This window comes from Xenopus tropicalis, chromosome 10 (genome assembly GCF_000004195.4).
Source record: "Xenopus tropicalis strain Nigerian chromosome 10, UCB_Xtro_10.0, whole genome shotgun sequence".
Classification (NCBI taxonomy): Eukaryota; Metazoa; Chordata; class Amphibia; order Anura; family Pipidae; genus Xenopus; species Xenopus tropicalis.
Window position 1 is genome coordinate 40280721 of NC_030686.2, and position 21195 is coordinate 40301915.

Below are 21195 nucleotides of genomic sequence, written 5' to 3' on the forward strand. Positions count from 1 at the left end.
TTTTATGCCTGAAATATCTTTTGGGGGTTTTATTATGAATATTTTAAATAAATCACAAAAACACTTTTCTTCTTATAAAAGAAAAAAAAAAAAAAACAGTTTTCCTATATTTTTGGATGAATTTCATATCTGCAGAGGTATATTAGCCAGGCTTTTGAAGCCTGGTTCCTGGGTACTCTGATGCCCTCTCTTGGCAATGAGAAGGAATGTCTTTCTTTAATTCCAGCATGAAACCACATATATAATCACAGCAGTTCTTACAACTAAGGTGCAGGTTCATGTTCCTTGGCCCGGGATCCTTAGTGAGGTCCAAAACAAAGTGCAACAGTTGCCCCAAGAATAAGGTATATATTGATGCCAGAGTAAAATAGGGGGCAGTTCATTGATGCTAAGCTCTTCCTACAGTGGAGGAAAGGAATAAGTGCATTTATATGCCCCCCAGCTGCATGGCTACAATGGGGGCCAAGATCCAGCCACAGGTAATCCAGTCTATTACATCCAGCCTTTTATGGGGGAGTACTGGCGAGCCCGGTGCCAATCATACTGCCCTGTTTGAAGGCAACGATGAATTGCTGGCCTTTATCACCCATTCAGCATTAGGGTTAACATTGTACAAGTCCATTAAGTAGGTGTCAGGATCTAGGCGGCGTTCACCTAAAGAAAGAAGATCAGACAAACTGGTATCAGCCTTACTGGTATTCGATACACTGCTCTGAACATGGGAGCCACGGCACAACAATGTCATCAACAATGGCATTTCAAGTACCCAATAACCCCCCACAGCCCCAATAAATAATGACGGTCTATTAGGGATGCACTGAATCCAGGATTCGGGGGTTCGGCTGAATTGAAAAAAGTTGTTTCGGTGCATCCCTACTGTTTATGGCGTCTTACAGTGGCCCCCTCAGGCATTTGCCAGAATCCACAGATTGCCAGTCTGGACCTGCATCCAACTTTACCCTAAGCCTCATAGTCCTTAATAGCTCAGGACTGGGGTTGACTTAGCACAGTGAAAACAAATCACTGGTGACTTCCCATGCAGTCAAGCACAGATATACTACAACAGGTCTGTAATTCTATATGGGCCCCCAAGGCCTGTGCTCGTCATACTTACAGAGATTGCCTCCTACTTCAAACAGTGCCAGGTTCCGGTACTCAGAAGAACCACTACTAAAATTAAAAACAAAATTCACCCTGTTAAAGACAAGCCAATGACATGGAAGAAGAGTATAGTGATGCATTTCTATACAAACATCTTGGGGGGTTGCACCCAATGGTACCATAAAGTACATACCTTCTAAGGAAGCCCACAGTGCTAGCCATGTCCCAGCTCCTTTGTCCCAGTTGCTTTTTCAACTGTTGAAAGACATCTGATGCTTGAGTCCCTTCGTCCACCCGTACAGCCAAGGTCTCTTTCAGCCAAAGGGTGGGTTGGACCTTCACCTGTTTACAAAGCTGGGTGCAGCAAGAATAGAAGGTCAGTATCCAGGAGTCAGTGGTGACCTCTCTATCATGAGTTACTGACCATCCATTAATCCATCTTTTAATGTCGCTGTTAGTTTGCATTATGGGAAAAAACCCATAGCAATACATTACAGCACATTGGGCACAACATGATAGAAAGAGATATCAAGACAAAAGGAACTGATGTAGTTGAACAAAGGTGCAACCCATCTACAGATACCCTCCACCTAATAGGCAACAATATCCAATTTTTAGCTCACCCACGTGTGGTCTTACTGGCACACCATCTTAAGGTTTCATCACACATTAGGCCCACCACTAACCCACACCCTGAGAGGTGCCCTAATCCCTTCTTTAAATTTTTCCTCCCAAAGATCATACCTCAGTCTGGCTCTTCTCCGATCTTTCCTTATCAGAATGGATTTTACGTAGGAAGTTCCTCAGTCTGCGATCACGGAAGGCATACTTCTTAGCGCTGGTTTGGTTCAGCTTCCGTACTTGGGTCACTAGGAAAGTGGGAACCTGAGACAAAACAGAATAGGTCTTGACTCACTGTAATGTAGTCTGTCTGTTGTTTCAGAAAGAAAGTTTAATTGCACAAAAGTGCAATCTGTATGTTTTTTCCCTCTGATGCACCACATTTTCCCACACTTATGGGAAAAATGGACCCATTTATGTCCATTTTGGCTAATCAGACACAATTGTGGTAGGTGCAGAGTGATTGTTTCCGATTTGCTAAAATGGACACAATTGCGAGAAATATTTTCAAAGTCTGCTTAGCGTCATTCCGTGTGGGCTGGGGCAATTGACGCAGGGCGCTAAGGGAACCCTGGAGCTACTGGCTGGTCCAGATGTGAAAATTGCTCCAGGGTTCTCCTGCGTCCATAGGTGCAGCATGCGATTTGGAATGGAAAGCAGAAAGGACTGAACGGGACTGAGTGCAACTATGGGGGGGGGAGGGAATAGTGTAGGATAATGTAACCACCGATTTGCTGTACTTACAGTCCACAGTAGATCCTGGTAATGCACCATAGCCATCACCGAAGCAGCCGTCCCCTCCGCCAGTTGCTTCTCACCTCTTTCAAGATTCTTTCCACAATGATAGAGAAATAAGTTGGGTGCCAAAATGGTGGAAACATTCCAAAGAGACATGAGATTTGTTTTCTCCATTGCAGCCACTTTCTGTAGGAATTCCAGTAGTGCCTGGGGGTAAAACAGAAGGCTTAGTATAGGGGCTCTTGATTCCTAATGGAGTCAGGGCCACCATCAGGAATCAAGAGCCACTGTGCTACTAAGTTGGGAATGTCCCTGTGCCCTGCCTGTGTGGTGAGCTGCTAAACACAGGCAGTGCCACATATGGAGAGAAGTGCAACACTTTGTGCTCCATTCTGGAGGGAAAATCTTTGCACCTAGGGATGCTGAATTTAAGGTGCAAAGCACACCATACTCCCTCTGTTATTAATGAGCCTAAATAAATATGCTTATTCCATACATGATCCATCCCCAACACAGCTTCAAAAATAGACAAAACCTGCCAGGTATTTAATGAGATTTACCTTTAAAGTAGAGCGGTTTGGCTCTGGAAGGATGAGGATGAGTAGGTTTAGCGCTTGAAGTCTCTGCTTCAGGTCTACGATGTCTATAATGAATAACAGAAGGGGAAACCCTTAAGCATAAATGATATAGTCGTATCCACAATAGCTTCTATCTGCTCGCTAACCGGACTCACTCTGCACTGCTGTGAATGCTGGGAGGTACTGGGTAGTGAGTAAAGGTGCGGGCAGCTCTCTCAAGAAGAGTTTAAGGAGGCCAGAGGCATCATGTGGATGGACATCATCCCAAGAGAAAAGGCCGTCATAGAAATCTTTCTCCAGCCGCTGCTGTAGATTCTGAAGGACAATAGGAACCATGTAGAATTACAGTACTTAATGGTGGACATTGGACATTCTCTTTCTGTCTTAAGTTGCTCACCACACCCTTTGCTATTGTTCCCAGTGACCTCAAAGCATTTTTACATTTCTGGCTTCAAGCAGAGCCTGCTGCAGGCAATTCACATGGATCTACCAAATAGCTAATCAGCAGTTCCTTTACCATCCTTAAGGATTTTTTTACATGCTTGCGTGGCTCACCAACACTTTTTACATCTGAGCGTGGCTCATGAGTAACAAAGGTTGGGGATCCCTGGTCTAAGGCATATATCAAGAATAATTTTTTGGTTTGCTAAGAAGCCATTTTCCAAGGTTGTCGACTCCCTTATCCTCCCTGCTGTGTTATAATCTTCTTAAAAGCCATGAGGAACATAGCCTAGTGCCCAGTGGTGTGTGTAGTGTTATGGATTATCTATAAAGTGCATTGCAAGGTAATGGGAAATTCTCAAAATGATTATGTGTGGAAATAAAAAAAGTATAGGAAAGTGCTGAGGCGAGCTGTATGCTGGAGGCTTGTATTTAGGGCAATGATGGATGAGTAATATGCTATTACCTTGATCCGTGCTTGTGAGCCAGAGATTCTCAGAATTCCCTGGATCTCCATACCATTCTTCTCTATGCATGTAAAGATCTGACGGAAAGGAAGACATCAGTGCAGCTGTACAGAACTATGTGAGTATAGGGGTCATTATATGCATATGGCACCACCCATTTTATTACAAACATCCCAGAGGCTATAATAACAACCAATGTCCACATTTGTTGCAAAAATATTAGTAGGCCAGTTCTTTGCACTTGACAGTAATGTCAGATAGAGAGAATGGTCAGTCTGATGATGTCAGGCTGCAGAACCAGATCTGGTTCTGGATCAAGAAGTGAAGTCATATTTATTGAGCAAAAGGTTGATCTTGATGGACCCGTGACTTTATTACATCTCAGTTACCTATGATATATATATGTAAAGTGAGCAAAACATATCCTGTATTTGTGTATTTATGAAGCGACTTAAGGAGCCCAGGTCATAGGAAGATTGTATTGTGATGATAAAAGTCAAACGGCACCCAAAAATTATTTGCTTCCAATGAGACCTGTGATTACACCTGAATTAGACCCAAGAACTGCCTTAATACCATACACAGTCCTGGAATCTTACCGCTTGTAGGATGAGTGGGACCTTTGTGTCAGGCACCAGCTTCTGGTCTTGAATTAGCAGACTTGGAAGTGCTACTCCAAACAGCTGGCTCTCTAGGGAAGGGGGGAAACAGAAGATGTTAGCACCCACAAATAAAGTCTGGTTCAGGTTCTCTCATGGTAGCCTACTTTGAGAGGGGATGAGAAGGAACAAGAGAGACCTAGTACATGGAGAAGAGAGAAGCACCAAAAGAAGAAAAAGTGTTGGTAGCCCAATAAATATGTTAGGAACCCACCAGCTGACTTGCGCTTTTGAACCTTGTTCCTCTTCAGTTCCAAGTCCAAGACGTCACACAGAGCGGTCAACTCAATAAGGGCCAAAGCGGGAACCTGCTTCATATCAGAGGGGGTAAGGTCAGCCACTTGGGTTGTTCCTAGTCTTCCCTTATTGAGCTGGAATTTCTACAAGCAAAGGAAAAAGTGACTGATTTTATAAAGGGAAAACAATCCAGGACAGTCTACCTGACCAATGAGATGGGGCCCATATTGTTCTATGTTGCATTGAACGAGGTTAATATTGTGAAGGTGTTGGTGTTTAAGGTGATACTTACAGGAAAGGCTCCTGCGTCCTGTACACTGGCTTGCTCCTGTTTTCGCATTGAAGCCGCCTGCTCTGAATATGCCACATCAGTGTCAAAAATATCGGCACCTCCAGGTACTCTGTGTTGGTTGTCTGAACCCATGCGTGGGACTGCAATGGACAGAAATACTCATTATGCATGGGAATCCATGGGCACTTTTCCCAAGATGAGGAGCAATAGACAAGGCGATATAATTGGTTGCAATGGTTTGGCTGTACTGACCAGATTGATGACTTCTAATATCCTTATATTTTATAACAGGGGGTTCATTATTCCTTATATAATCACCACTTGTCAGAGTGCTATACATTATGGATGTTGGACAGGTTGATTTAACAACAAGAAAGTAGAGCTTTCCTGTTCTATATATTTCCAGCTTTCAAATGGGGGTCCCTGACCCCAGCAACTAAAACCCTATTGCTCCTTACGATTTTGTTATTGCTACTTTTTATTACTTATCTTTCTATTCAGTCCCTCTCTTATTCATATTCAAGTCTCTCATTTAAATCACTGCTTGGTTGCTAAGGTAAACCTAGCAACCAGCTGCTGAAATTCCAAGAACTGCTGAACAAAAAGCTGAATAATTGAAAAAAATGAAACCCAATTGCAAACTGTCTCACATTACGGTCTATGTTATACTAACAGTTAATTTAAAGACGAACAACCCCTTTAATAATGAAAGACCATGAGATAGCCATACGTGTTGGGACCCCTCCTGGAGCTTGTGGTGGACCAAACGTTCTCACTTTCCCATTCTTCCTAAAGAAGCCGTCCTATGGACACGAGAAAATAACATCAACCTCCTATATAGAATGCAGAAACGTTCATCTCCATGAAAGGACAATAATGCCCATGTACCTACCGCCGTGCCCTTCCCAGTGAACACAAATCTGACATCCCGGGCTGGCTGTTTCCAGCGCTTGCGGACTGAGTAGCTGTACGTATCCAATCGGCGCCGGACTGCTGCAGCCTGGGTTTGCGTCAAGGTGGACATGATGATGTTATCCTCTAGGGGATACTGGTCACCAATCAGAGTGGAGAGACCTGCGTCCTGCAGCCAAGCTGCCTCTGCTTCACCATCTAGGGCAAACATATACAAAAGACTGGTAATATGTAATATTCACTGTGCATAGAACATTCCTTCTCTGTATATTTGTATTGATACTTAAGGGTGATAACTGTAATTTCCTATAGACCAGGGGTCCCCAACCTTTGACCCATGTAAAAAGAGTTGGGCAGTAATACAAGCGTTCGAATAAGGCCAATAACCGCAAATAGGGCTATGATTGGTTATTTGATAGCCCCTACAGTATGTTGACTGGCAGCCTACAGGAGACTCTGTTTGGCAGAACACCTGTTTTTTGTGCAACTAAAACTTACCTCCAAGCCAGGAATTCAAAAATAAGCACCCGCATTGAGGCCACTGGGAGCAACATCCAAGGGGTTGGTGAGAAACATGTTGCTCCAGAGCCATTGGTTGGGGATCACCGCTATAGACGTCAGAGTATGGGGGGGCTAGATGGTGGTTATATGAATAGTATATTCTCTGTATATTATGTATTTTTATGTACAGTTGGGAGCAGCCTTACTGGTTTCCATAGACAGTACAGTATGAGGGTGGAGCTTATTGACAGAACAGGTCTTATGAGCAGCAGGGAGGGGGGTGCAAGTGAGTGGGGGTTTGGTGTGCAGATCAAATCAAGCAGAAGGATGGGTGGTTAATGAGCAGCTAAGGGGCGCTATGGCAGGGTTATAGCCAGCCAGCAGCGTACAGACAACGTACCAAAAAAGAATCTTTAGAGGGGTCCGGTGAATACAGCTACCTACCTGCTGCCCCCCTCCCTCCCTGCTGCAGATTGCATGCCCAATACAAACAGATCCCCCCCCACAACTGCTAGATCCACTTCCTTTATAGTTACTCCAATGGTTATACAGTATATATATATATATTAACTCATGTTACAATCAGGTACGTTCAGGAGGGGAATAATTTAGTGCTGTATCTTTATAAACCAATACAATGTCCTTTGTAACCTGTCTACTGGGTTTGTTTGCCATCTGGCGACCATGTAAAGAACTACATAAGCGTTTAGGAAGATTTTATTGTACGAGTATGGATGGGCCAGGTTTAGAGAGAGAGTGATCGGTTGTTAACGTATTATGGTTTAATCTATGGCTACATGATTTAACCCTTTACATGCCGTCTCCTTTGATCTTGCTTAGAATAATGTAAATATGCCACTAAGAGTCACAGGGTGTTTCAAAACACCTGATTTTGGCATCCAGCTAAAAAGATGACAATGGATTGAATAGGGGTGAAACAAAAAAAACTTACAAGCAGGTAAACAAGATATATTTTAGCATTTAAGCTAAGATAGGAAGAAAAAGAATTTAAAGACACCCAAAGCAAAATGACAAGGATTTAAGCTATTTTAGATTGTCAGCAGATAGTTACTGGAAGTATGCATTGATCCAAAGATCTTGATTATGTACAATGCAGGGGTGGGGCCCATATTTCTGGGGTAGCTGAAAGGAGTTAGACCCATCACGCATGAGTCTACTATAGCCTATCTATTTGCCTACCACCATTTTAATATGACATCCTCCCTCAGTCTTTTTAAAACTAAACTTAAAGACTACCTTTTGGAGCACTCACCCAGCACCTGATCTGGGAAATGAAATGATGCCAGAGGATTGCAATATTGTGTTCTGGAGACATTGACCTAAGTGCTGTTGGGCTGCTGGCAGGCTTAGAATAATAATAGTCCATCAGGTGATCATTAATTACAGTAGATAGATGATATAGACTTACCTTCTGTGATACCAGAATCCGAGGAGTTGCATTCCTCCACATCCGGCCCCCGTGTCTGTTTGATGTGTTCCACCTCCAGCCAGAAGTCACTCAGGGAGGCTTGCCTGGTGGCAGGAATGGGCAACATCCGGCTCATTTTGCAAGGGCAGGACTGGGTGCTGTGGGGGAAAAAAAGAGGGGTGAGAGAGAATATAAAGCAGAGAGGACATAGTGACCACTAAAAACTTAAGATGGAAATTTCTAGCTTTTAAACCATTCTGGAATTTGGAGGCCCTTACACTGGGAGTATTTATTAATATTGAAAACAAACACAGCAACCAATCAGCAATTAGATTTGAACGGTCACCTATAAGTTAAAAAACAAAAGCAAAGATCTGATTGGTTGTTATGGGCAACATCACCGGTGATGTTTGTCTCCAATGTTAATAAATGCTCCCCTGATCGTACTGCTAATGTTGACTTCCCCAGGCTTCCAAGCAAATATATGTGGGTTCCAATCCTCCCATACATAAATAGGGACTGAATATGAAACAGGCCAAATGGTTAGGACCAGGAGGGCCCACTGACACCTGGGCCCACTTGGAGTTCTCCTGGTATCCTTGTGGGCCAGATGGAAGCTGGTGGGCTCCCTCCACCTCATGCATGATATGCAAATGCCACATCCATACACATCTGACAGGGTGGGCTCAGGAGGACTGATGTGCGTACTAAACTTACCCTCTCCCCCGGGCCACCCTGCAACTCAACCAACTCAAAAATGGCCAGTTACACCAAAATCCACCTCCCCTCACCCACGATATGGTTAAAACCCTGACAACTTCCTGGGATGTACCACTCCTTTGGGGGGAGTTCCTCAATATCAGACTGTTCTGCTTAAATACCAGCCAGTACATGAATTAGAGCAAACCGTGCACCTGTAATTTAATTCCTAAATAGGTGGGATTGATATAAGGGTCTGCAGCCTACAAGGCCAGTTTTAGGGCATTTGCAACAATGGCACAAGGCCCTAGGGTTCCTGTTAGCGAGGGATTCGGTGTTGGCTACCGAGTAACACCTACTGCGCATACCATAGAAATTATTGTGCAACAGAGAAAACATCTCGGCATGCAAAAGGTGAATGCACAAAAACATTACACAATAACATTCCACGGATGCCACCATGTATGTTGTTATATATATACACACATATATACACATCCATTCATCCATCTACTGAAACAGCCTCAGAGAAGAGGAATGTATAAACAGCAGGCATATGTATACAGCTTTGTAAATACAAACAGGTTAGGCAGGGAACTAACTTTGTGTTTTATTTGCACACAGATAACTGAAGCCAAAAGATAAGCTTAGGTGGGTGTATATATATATTATGATTTAGACGAAAGTGAGTGTAGGACTGGACAAACCAGGGATGACTTTGACATAGTTGGCCAGCTTGAATATTTTGCAATAAATGGACAAACAATCCCTGTTTTGTTTAAAGGGAAGGACATATTTTAGTAGCTTAATGCTCAAAAATATCTTAATTATATTAATATTAATGGGTGCAGAAAAGTAGGTCACCAATATAGGGCCAAAAGGTTGTTGGTCTGTGGTCTTAAAAGCTGAGCAAGACCTTACAGGTTTCTGTGCAAGACAATATTTTGGGAACCCCTTTCTATTTAGTTAGGGCAGGCCCTGCCATCAGGCTGAGTAAGGCCCTTAGATTGTCTGTGCCACGGGACCCCTGAGCTGCATTGGTTCTGACTAATATCACAATGAGAAATTAAGGGTCTGATCCATAATGGGGTATTTCTACACTCCACAAAATGTTTAAAATTCTGTTTTATCAACTTTCATGTTAATTGCCTGGGCCCAGCTGGTGCACCCATGGGTCAAGCAGTTCTCAGTCGTGAGGGCTTATGAGCAATAATCACTTGACCTATGTGGCCTTGAAAGTCTACAGAAAGGCAATTTCTTATTGAAAATCAAGTGGCCAGAAATATGCTCAAATTCACTCCATGTGCCATAGCCCTGTCAGAGTTAGAATTCTGGTGCATGATTATTTGAACGCATAGAAATTCTTGGAACCCTGTTTGAAGACCAAATATGACTAAGACCTTGAGTGAACAGATCAGTCGATGCGCTAGATATTCCAGGAACTATATATAAGAATGACTGATACATCCATATATCATATACTGTAACCTTGTTATCAGGTAAGTGGGGCTAAACCAAATGTAAAATGGCAAAAAAGTAGTTTGGTCCCGAATCTTCAGACGGTACCTCGCAATTCTCAATTGTTTTTGGGAGGGGGCACGGCAAAGAATGAGAGGTTTGGTGAGGAACAGGGATAACCAAAAGATAAATGAGCACTGGCTGACATATTGTATTGTATAGCTGGCATCTCTAACTCAATTACACCTGGCACAGGTGGCATGTTCTCCCCTGTAGATCTCAGACAACAAAGCTTACAGTGCAATTCTGTTGTGTTCTGTATATCTAGAAATAAGCACAATGGAAAGCCCTCACCTTAGTCCTTCAGGCAAAATATGTATCTAAACATGTAACAAGATACCAAAAATATTAAAGTGCACGCACTTTATATTTAGGTCTATACATTCCTATTCATTTCATAATCTGTATAATTATGGCTCTCATTGCCCCCCCCCCCCCCCCGACTTCCCATAATGCTTCTTGCTCAAACCATCTTCTCCAAAAGGTGTCCCAGATAATGTGGCCCTCTCAACTTAATACACAGGAAGCTGCCTCTCTCCACATGTACCCAGATATAAGATATTCCCTCCTCAATATACACAGATATTAGGGACACCTACTTATTCCCTTATTCCAATACACAGGCATCAAGGGCAGCTACTTCATAGGTTTCAGTATAATTAAAATTTTCCTGTTCTTCCAATCATACATTGTAGCCTCTGCAGGGAAGGGGCTTACTGTAAATAAATGTTTGCCTGCAGATACAATAGGCATCATATAACAATAATAATAATAATATTTAGGTAACCACCACCCTACCTATGTAAATTCCTGACACTGCCCTGACGCCTCACAGCATGGCCTCATTTGTACTATAAATAAACTGTCTGGCAGCCAGAGCTCTGCTGATTCACTCTGTGTGGCTCTTGTTGAACTACAGCTTGGCTTTCAGGGTATTCTGGGAGTTTTTAATTCAGCAAGGGAAGGACAGGTTGGAAACCACTGCCTCACTGTGTCCTTAAACTTCTAATTTCTCATCTCTCTATGAATCTGTGTGTGTTTGCTAGTGTTGCCCCCTCACCACTTTAATACTGGCCACATATTAAATCCACATTCTGCATGCCTAATTAGTTTATAGTTTGCAATTAATTTACATCCATGCTGCAGACTGAACTGATTTCTGTGCAGCCATGCAGCAGGCATCTAAATTAATTGCAAACTATCCATGCAGGACGCGGATTCAAAATGTGGCCAGTATTAAAGGGGTGGGGATACTATATATAAAGGCATACTGTAATCCAGGGAAAGGCAACATCTTGCATTGCAGATCCTACAGAACTGCGGCAATCAGCAATTACTCATGAGTCAGCTCATTGATGGATATTGTAGTTGTTATTCTTCAATCTGTGCTATGCCTACCATGCACAGATATACTATAAGCTATGGCACTGGGAAAGGCCATATTTACCCAAAGACCCATTCCTAGTGTGGCCCTTGGGTGCTTATATGAGGGAAAAACAAGAATGTGCAAAATAAAAAAAACCTTTTTGCTTCCAGCTAGGGTTGCCACCTCATCCCTTTAATACGACCACATATTGAATCCGGATCCTGCATGGTTAATTCATTTAGATGCATGTTGTGTGGCTGCATATAAATCAGTTTAGTCTGCAGCATGCATCTAAATTAATTGCTAATTAGCCATGTGGAAATTATTTAAGGGATGACGTGAACACCGTTCCCCTAGTTGGATACCTGGATTTAAATCTGCGGATGAAATACAACCCTGGCCTGGCACAGCCCTTATGGTACTCTGCCAACAACACTTTTATAACTGTTACAATTGTCATCTTGTTCCACTCTTGCCATTCTGTCTGGCTATAACTTTAGTCCTCTCCTTTCCTATGGCTGCTGCTTTGTTGCCCTTTCTGACTACCAAGGGCACCCATATATAAACCCACACGTTAAATGGGCAGTTATAAATTCTGGTGGCTCCACAGAAACCAGTGAAAGCTCCAGCATGCATCTGAATGAACTACTCATTAATCTTGGGTTTAAATATGTGTCCAATTTGGAGCATTAGTGGGTTGTTTTTCAATAGCTAGGGGGCAGAATGTTTGTTGTCCCTGATTTTGATATGTTGCTTTTCAATTTGGGCCTCTCTTAAATAAATCCAGTAGTGCACTTACCTTCTCCTCATACACAAATAACAAGGCTCATCCCCACTTATATCAAGTTCCCATTTAAAGTGAAGGGGAATACAGGTTTAAACAAAATCCAGGACTGGATCCTTATCCAGGGAAAATCATTCCATCATTAAGTTTAATGCAGGACCTACCTGTTAAGGGGTGTACGGTTGGCCGGCAGGAACTGAGGCCTCGGGATCTTTGTTCTAGGTAGCCATAAAGTGCTAAGTGCTGGATGCTCCATTTCTTCACGAAAGGCGAAAAATCCAACGTTTGCAGTCCCTGGGACAGGAAATTATACATCCAGAATGAGGTTAGTAAATGGCTCATCAGGATCCTGTGGACTCTATGTTAAAAAATGATGCACGTTCCAAAACAGTTTATCCCAATAAAAATAAAAAGTAGCAGTGAGAAGGGTTCCTCTGCCTGTGTCGCTTCTGTGCTGCGCTGCGTCTAACCCCCCATACTGGTTTTACAGCTTTGCTTTATTTTAAGAATGCTATAACTCTGTAAGTCTGCCCCTGGGCGGGGGTAAAAACAGGGCTGGCACTTTCTTAGAGTAGCAGCACTGATGCAGGGTGGTTTAATTCTCAGGGGAGCAGGTTCCCCAAATACTTGCAGCCAAACAATGCTAAATTGGACTTTTTTTTTAAACTAACTAGATACTGTGACCCTTCTATAAGATACATTGGTGAATCCCTCCTGCTCCTATTTATTATAAAGGCTTTAGTTCAGGTTTCTATGCCATCTCTTTAATAGGGTCCCATATGTGATTCCCAAGTTATATGGCTGATCAGCAGCGGCATGGTTAGTTAGAAATCGTGCATTCTGCTACATGTATTTATGCTCAGTTACTAACCAGCCACTAAACATATATACCCTGTGTTAAAGGGACAAGATAACAAGCTTAGATATAGTCAGCTTACCTCTGTGTGAAGTTCTGACTGTCTAGACCAGGGGTCCCCAACCTTTCTTACTAGTGAGCCACAGTCAAATGTTAAAAGACTTGGAGAGCAACACAAGCACCATAAAAGTTCATGGAGGTGCCAAATAAGGGCTAAGATTGGCTATTAGGCAGCCTCTATGCACACTATCAGCTTACAGGGGGCTTTATTTGGTAGTAAATCTTGTTTTTATTCAACCAAAACTTGCCCCCAAGTCAGGAATTCAAAAATAACTCCCTGGTTTGGGGGCACTGAGAGCAACAGCCAAGGGGTTGGGGAGCAACATGTTGCTCACGAGCCACTGGTTGGGGAACACTGGTCTAGCCTGTCACTGGTCAGCCTGTAATATATGTGTATATATGACTTTATCAGCTTTCTAAAATTCCAGAAAAATTCCATCCTGCATTGGGGCATATTATTCCAGCTGGAAATTCCAGGATAATTATGGAACTGTTGGCAACACTGACTGGCAGCGTGCAACTTTATGTCCCTCCCACCGCTCTAGCCCTTAATTTAGACCTGGATCATGGACTAATTAAAGCACATGGGAAATACGTCAGCAGACAGCAGGGCAATTGCTTCATTCAGCAATGAGCAGGAGTGGGGCACATAGGCAGGACTCATAGTAAATCACCAGCTATGGCCGGTAACTGGTATTATACATTTACCAGCAATGTATTTGCTAGTAATTTGTAATGACCTGATCCTCTCCGCTGCTGATCACCCTTTATAACTATAGGCCCACCTGTGCTCTGCCTATTACCCCACCCAGTTCATCCATTTCCCGTTTCTTTTACACCAGTGAGGGGTAGGCAGAAAAGGCCATGTCCCTAGGGTGCCACAGTGGGAAGCGTTAGGACCCTAGACATGTACCTATTCTGCCGTCTGTAACTCTGGCCCTACAAGAAGGCTGGAGAGTTAGGGGGTGGTGTGAGTTGTAAGCAGGCAAATAGAGCAGATCAGAGGGGAAGGGGTGCACAAATGGTTCAAGGCGGTTAGGTGCAGAAAAGAGAGGCAATGGGAGGGAAAGGGCATCGGCTATTTGGCCCCCTGAGGTGGCTCATGCGATCCTGCCCCCCAGTGATTACCTTCATTGCAATGAAGGGGGTCCAGGGGGGGCCACGTTGCTAGTGCAGAGAATGCAATTGCGCACTTTGCACTAGAAGAGCTGAATATCCGGTTTAATAACCATGGGTGCCATGGGTGGAGGCACCATTTCTGCAAAAAGATCCCCTTTAAAATACAAGCACTGTGCTGAACATATTGAAAATGTTGGCCTTGGTAATAGGATTGCTGTCTCACCCATTTAAAGCCAGATAAATAATAGGCTGCAGACTGCACTGATTTCTGTGCAGCCATGTTGATTTGCTTATTAGTACATCAAAATGGGTATTGTTGTGTTTATTTAAATTGTGATGATGCCATCACTCTGCTGTTAATGGCTGCTCCAAGTAATATATTACTAAATACAATCTGAATGAGAATAAAAATTGGGCAATCAAGCAGCCAGCTATATTTATCTACTTCCCAGTGAGCTGATCCATTTCTCTGCGCATAAGTTAGGGAGTGTCAATCAAAATGACTGACATATGAGTAATATATGTAATATCTAATTATATCTGTTCTCTCAGTTTCAGCACCTTATGATGTCTATATCATAGTATGCTCCTAATATAAACCACGTGGGGGCAGCCCCAGGTGCAACCACACCCCTCAGCCCTTAATTCAAATGCATGTGCTGATTATGCTTTTGTGCCGCCACAACGTCTAAATCTAAATCTGTGGTCCTCAAACTGAGGGCTGGTGAATAGGCCACTTGCTTTCTGTGCTACAGTGATAGAGCTATAGTAGGTTGGCAGACCTGACGGATTTCATAGGCCTCTAATAAAGAAGAGCCCACACTTTGGGCTGCAGGTATTAGCCTATGCCACAGGCCTTAGCTGGTATTGCTGCAGGAATTTGGTATTGGCCCAAATCCAAAAGTTAGGGACTCAGTGCATCCCTATACTGATACACTACTAGGCCAACACTGGGCAGTGCAGAGCTATTGGATATGACTGGGTAGGCGCTATGTATTATATAGTGCTAGTTTTATTAGTGGTGACACCATTGGCCTCATTCTAATGGCAACAGACCTGTTAAGCTAATTGCTGGTTGTTGTGGGTTATTGGACTGAGGCAAATCTCTAACCATATTGTATCAGCCAATTAAATGGTGTCATGGGTAAGCCACGAATCCCCTGTAATAAAGAGCTGGCATAATGAAAAACATAAAATAAAGCATGAGCTTGGGCGCAAGGAATGGAGAATAATTTGAGGCAACAACAGGGTAATTATTTAAGGGCCGGTGACATCAAAAATGAAAATGCTTCATAAAAATCAAATAGAATATATCCTAAGGCTCTGAACAGATGAGCTGGGGCACCGTCCGCCTCCTGCTTTCTGCCCAAAGGATGGCAGGTTATTAAACAGCCTGATTATTTCCTTGTGTACATACAGAAGCAATTCCCGTAAACTGGCCACAGAATGTCAATGTATTTGGCCAGTGTTATTTGTGGAATTTATACTGCTGCCAGTGTTAGAGTGGCCCAGTCTGATGTCAGTGGCTGCAGCGAGGAGCTATCTGAACAGTGTAGAAATGAGAACATTGGTACGGTGCTGGGGGTGGGCAGGCAAAGTGGGTGCCATTGCTGGCATTGTAAGAAGGCTCAGAGCAATATACTGCATTGCCAATTGTCATATGCAACAGTCGACTGTCATGTATTTGGTGTCCCCCTACTGTAAATGATAAGGATATTAGAAGTCACTGAGGGGTTCTGTGACCATATAAAGGCACAAGGCTTGAAAACTAGTGTTTTAAAGGTATAATATACCTTGAAAAAGAGACATGATGGTGTGCAATATACTGTAGATCACACTGCAGGGCTTGCATTCCTTGATGTGGAACTATAAGTATTCCCTAATGAGGGGAACAGTAACACCAAAAAATGTGTGTTTTAAAGTAATTAAAATATAATGTACTGCTGCCCTGCACTGGTAATAGCTGTGTGTTTGCATCAGAACGACAACTACATATAAATAAGCTGTTGTATAGCTGTGGGGGCAGCTAGAAAAAAGAAAAGGCACAGGCACATAGTAGATAACGGATAAACTCTGTAGAGTACAATGGTGTTTTACAGGTTTTATATCTAATTTGCTATGCAGCCTGTGCCAGATGCAGAACACTGTAGTGATACAGATACTCACTTTGTCCAACCCTCTAACATGAGTAACATCCTCCATATTCATAAGCAACAATTCCCAGAACAAAAGGGAAACAACCCACTAATTGTCACAATGACACATTTGCTACATCGTACACACCAGATACAGTATAAACTATCTACATGCTATTTATATATACTCTTGACCTTTTTCTCAACAACAAGAAGTTTTGAAATAGCCAGACAAGCCGTCCATTGATCACCTTGGCCCATTAGCAGTTACATTTATAACTGACACCCTCCCCAAGAATCCGCTGACGTTTCAACGAGCAAAAGGGAAATTCTCATTTTTCATAACACATTCCTTTGCCCTTTTTTTTTTTTCTTTTTAACAAATGCAGGGAACATAGACAGGTAGGTTAAGCAAAGGGGTAGTCCCAAAGATGAGGGTTTTTGTTGCTAGACTATGTCTGGGTACAAAATATGTAAGGCCATTTTGTAGTTTTAACACCCAAGGCAATACTATTTGGCCTGGGACCCCCACACACTTCCTGCAACACCCAGCACTGGGTTGGGTCACCCTAGGCACCCTGGCCAGCCACCTCTCTTTCCAAAGCCCCCCCCCCATCCCGCGTGCATGCATAACCAAAGGTGGAGCAGTAAACTACTTGCAGGTGGTGGGCTACAGAAGCGGTACATGTCTAGCACCCCCAACCATTACACACTAAGCACGTGCCTCTTCTGCCTACCACAAGTTCCGTCCCTGGCAACACCACTTAAACTCTCATCACTGCCCTCCCCTTGGTCTCGCTCCATGCCAGACAAATGTGAATCCACCACTGCTGCTCGAAGAGTTCCTTCTTGACTCTTTTTTGGCTAATAAATGCAAATTCAGTGGTATAACTAAGGCACACTGGGCCCCCATGCCAAAAAATCTGCAGAGAGGCCCAGCAGGAGACGTACATGCCTTGGTCCTAGTGCCCCCACTGTTGTATCTATAAGTTCTTCAGCCTAGCCATAGTTCTCGCTCTAAGAGTGGTCATTTACTTCTTCCTTAATGCTCATTTAAGAAGCAAATGCACCCCGGGGAATGCTGCACTCTGCACCAAGTGCTGGACTGAAAATCCTATGTTATGTGCAGAGTTCGGTGTCAAGGGGCTTAGGCCTCCCCTGCCCTCTGCAACTCTCAAGTTAGGGGACAGGTAAGGGTCAGGCCTGCACTAAGTTTCTAAATAGGCCCCTGGCATTTCAAGTACACAGGGGCCCAAACAGTCCCCCCAGCCCAATAAATAGTGACTGTCTATGGCATCTTACAGCAGCCCCTCTGGCATTTGCCTGAACCCACAGATTGCCAGTCTGGGCCTGGGTCCTGGCATTCCAAGTACCCAGAGGCCCAAACAGCCCCCCCCCAGCCCAATAAATAGTGACTGTCTATGGCGTCTTACAGCAGCCCCTCTGGCATTTGCCTGAACCCACAGATTGCCAGTCTGGGCCTGGGTCCTGGCATTCCAAGTACCCAGAGGCCCAAACAGCCCCCCCCCCAGCCCAATAAATAGAGACTGTCTATGGCATCTTACAGCAGCCCCTCTGGCATTTGCTTGAAGCTACAGATTGCCAGCCCCCCCTCCCAGATTGCCACACCTTTGTGCCACCTTCTGCCCCTCACCATTACAGCGCTGATTAACGCAGTTAGCTTTATGTTCATGGGATTATAAGCAGGTTTTTGGATGCTGAAACAGAGCACAGGGACCTGTATCATTTAAAAAGAGCAGAAGGCAGGGTGCAAAAGAACTGCAGCCTTGTTCCTTCTCTAGGGCCCACAAACCTGACAGCATGCATGTATTCTCACGCCAATGCTGACCCATAATCCTCAGCTTTCCATCATTTCCTCCCATGTACTCTCACCAAACGGATCCGATTTTCCACAATAAACAGAGAAACAGGTTGAGGCTGCAGGTGACAAATGGCTGGGTGGGGCGCTTCATCATCCTGGCTGAGCCGCTCTCACACCGGGCCCTTTTGTGCCGCCAATGGATGCATGACTGCAAGGGAAGAGACTACATCTTTAGACTGTCTTGTGGGAACACATGAATGGGCAGAGTTATGAATCACACAATAAAACCAGTAGCATTATATAATAGTGACTTACCCTGAGCTGTCTGTGGGAACTATGGCTTAATTACTTAGCACTCCTGTGAGTAAGGGTTTTGCAACACTTATACGTATTTACTTCTCATTCCTCGGCAGGTATCTGAATCCATAAGATGTACAAGTGCCTGTTAACAGCATGGGTGAATGCTAATATTTTCATTAACATACATTAGGAAGCCAGGAGCAGCTTCCAGTTCTGCTCTTAAAGGGGTAGTCATTTTGGCATTTTACTGCCAATAGATTAGCCACATTAGTGCCACCTAGAACACTATATTTATTCTGCAGAAAGCTTTACCACAACTGAGTAAAGAGCCCTAGAAGCTCCCTCTGTTTGTTTAAGATTGCAGCTGCCATTTTAGCTTGGTCTTTTTAGCTTCCTGCTGCAGCTCTAGCCATTGGTAGCTCAGATTACACTAAGGGAAGGGGGAGTGAGTTTTATACATTTTAAAGGATGGGGGAAGCAGGAGAAGGGAGAGAGGAGAGAGCTTTCCTTCTCCTTTAATATATGTTATACAATGAGCAATTCCTTTTTATTTTTTTGTAGGTTTTGAATTATTTTCAAGTTCTCAAATGATGGGGGGGTCACTGACCCCAGAAACCCAACATATGATTGTTCTGCAGAGCTACAATTTTACTGTTAAAATTACATTTTGTTACCTATCTTTCTATTCATTCCTATTTATTTATATTCCAGTATCTTATTTACACCACTGCTTGGTTGCTAGAGTAATTTGGACCCTTGCAACCAGGTAGATGCTGAAATTCTAAACGGCACAACTGCAAAACAAAAGAAAGCTAAATTATTCCAAAACCACCCATAATAAAAAATGAAGACCAATTGCAAATTGTCTCAGAATATCACTCTCTATGTGTAAATGTGAACCACCCCTTTACGTTATGGAAACCTTCACCCCCATATTTATTTGTGAATCTCGTGTCCCATTGCGATTGGCTGCTGTGCTAGGAATCATAGCCATCCAATAGCATTGCTGAAATATTTCCCTTAACTGGCCCCGAATGCCCCTTGTGATTTAACCCTAAGGCCCAATACCTTCCCAGTGAGAGACTGTTATTGAGCAATTGAGTGTTAGGCTGACACCCACTCGTACACTGCTCATTACAAGAAGATCTTCATTACATCTGTCTGCCTCTAAATAATAATCAAATGATTTATGGCAGCACCAGCAGAACTTTTGCTTCCACGTGACCTCTATTTCTGGTATTCCCAGGGGCGCTACAGTTTTTCTAGTTTGGTTCTAACTTTGCCTTTGTTTTCCACCTGCCCTGAGCTTGGTTTGTTTATGTCACTAACCCCTGCAGCTCCCCGGCCTGTGGATATGTCCTGTTGGCAACATGGAGCTCCCATCCTTGGGAAGGAACCTGCGGTACTGCCAACCCAGTGGTCTCGATCCAAAGGGCAACATATAAAGGGAAATTGCAAACTAAAAAGTGAAGCTGCAAATAAATCACTGTCACTTTAATTCTTCATTCTGAGCACTGGAATGCTGCGCAAAATAAACTCAACCCTGAATAAGCACAGCCTTTTTACTTTTTTTCTCACAGAGGTGAGGAATGTTCTGAAATATTTATCTATAAAGAAACATGTTTTCCTGAAGCTTTGTATGTGTAGGTGCGTCCTGAGGCTGTGGGACAGTGTAAAGAATGCATCCTCCAGGCTTAAGGCACATTCAGGGCCACCATCAGTGACTATGGGGCCCCATACTACTTAGTAGGACCCACCCAACCATTACCTGACCCCCTATGTGGTGGAACCTGAACAGGAACAGGGCCCCCCAATTTACCCTACAATGGTTAATTATGCCAAAACCCCATCCACAATTAACCAAAGACCCACCCACTCCCCGCAAGGAGTTTCTTGCCATGTAATGTGGTGTACCACCATTTAGTAGTAATTCCAGGCTTAATCCTTTAGGGATTGCAGCACCATTATGGAGAATGGGAGACTTGTAGTTAAACACTTAGGAGAGAATAAACTGGTGATCCCAACAGACTTGCGGTTAAGCACAGTAGCACAGCTTCTCCAGCCTCAGTTGTTGACACAATTCCCAATAATATTATTACCAAATACAGTAGAAGGATTCCCAGGCTGCTTGGCCAACTCCTGCTGCCTACTTTTGTGATTCTCTCCATTCAGACCAAGTGGCTTTATCCAGCACAGGTTATGGCTTACGTATAGAGATGCCCTCTACCCGACAACAAGACCTGCCTAGTCGGCCCCTAAGTGGCGAGGTACCACCGAGGTGCTGGCTCCTTTCATAATCCTTGTTGGAACCTCAGCAGCTCCGTTAGCTCACTTATCACTAGCTCCCACCACCTAGAGTGAGGCCATCAATCTGTCCTACCACTAGCTAGCATAACTACTTGGCTCACCATGATACTCCTCTAAGCTAACAGAGACCTCATGCTCCCTGGCATCATCTATTCTTACCTTCTTTATATCAACCAGCTAGAAGGTGGCCTTTCTGCCTTATATAGCCTCCCTTCAAAATCCTCTCCTTAGCACAACCAAGGAGAACCTGCTC

At 43.6% G+C, this 21195-nt stretch overlaps 2 protein-coding genes across 6 annotated transcripts in view; one reads left to right on the forward strand and one right to left on the reverse strand.

Moving 5' to 3' along the window:
* arhgap40 (Rho GTPase activating protein 40) lies at positions 1-12611 on the reverse strand. Of its 5 annotated transcripts, none has more exons than XM_004918536.4 (15): positions 12359-12384; positions 7977-8134; positions 6027-6244; positions 5865-5937; positions 5135-5274; positions 4820-4985; positions 4546-4637; positions 3946-4023; positions 3194-3353; positions 3021-3103; positions 2467-2667; positions 1846-1986; positions 1295-1455; positions 1115-1170; positions 1-654 (listed from the first exon to the last, which is right to left on the reverse strand). In XM_004918536.4, the coding sequence occupies exons 1-15, from the start codon at positions 12367-12369 to the stop codon at positions 539-541; spliced, it is 1854 nt and encodes a 617-aa protein (XP_004918593.2). In that variant the 5' UTR covers positions 12370-12384; the 3' UTR covers positions 1-538. The 5 variants fall into 5 exon arrangements, with proteins under 5 accessions (XP_004918593.2, XP_031750316.1, XP_017944815.2 ...); XM_031894456.1 differs by lacking the exon at positions 12359-12384 and adding an exon at positions 11716-11737; XM_018089326.2 differs by lacking the exon at positions 12359-12384 and adding an exon at positions 10793-10869.
* The window catches only part of actr5 (ARP5 actin related protein 5 homolog), a 20545-nt gene continuing 11928 nt past the window's right edge, over positions 12579-21195 (forward strand). The window contains exon 1 of the mRNA XM_002932854.4: positions 12579-12668. The gene's annotated coding sequence lies outside the window, so the exon portion shown is untranslated. The remainder of the gene's footprint in view (positions 12669-21195) is intronic.

Excerpts from the sequence above, each read along its gene's own strand:
- arhgap40 (XM_004918532.4), bottom strand. The coding sequence starts at position 12,599 with ATGGAGCATCCAGCACTTAGCACTTTATGGCTACCTAGAACAAAGATC. Across the intron at positions 4,986-5,134 it reads AGGACGCAGGAGCCTTTCCT|AAATTCCAGCTCAATAAGGG; the intron begins GTAAGTATCACC and ends CTTTGCTTGTAG. Across the intron at positions 1,456-1,845 it reads CGGAGAAGAGCCAGACTGAG|CTTTGTAAACAGGTGAAGGT; the intron begins GTATGATCTTTG and ends TGCTGCACCCAG.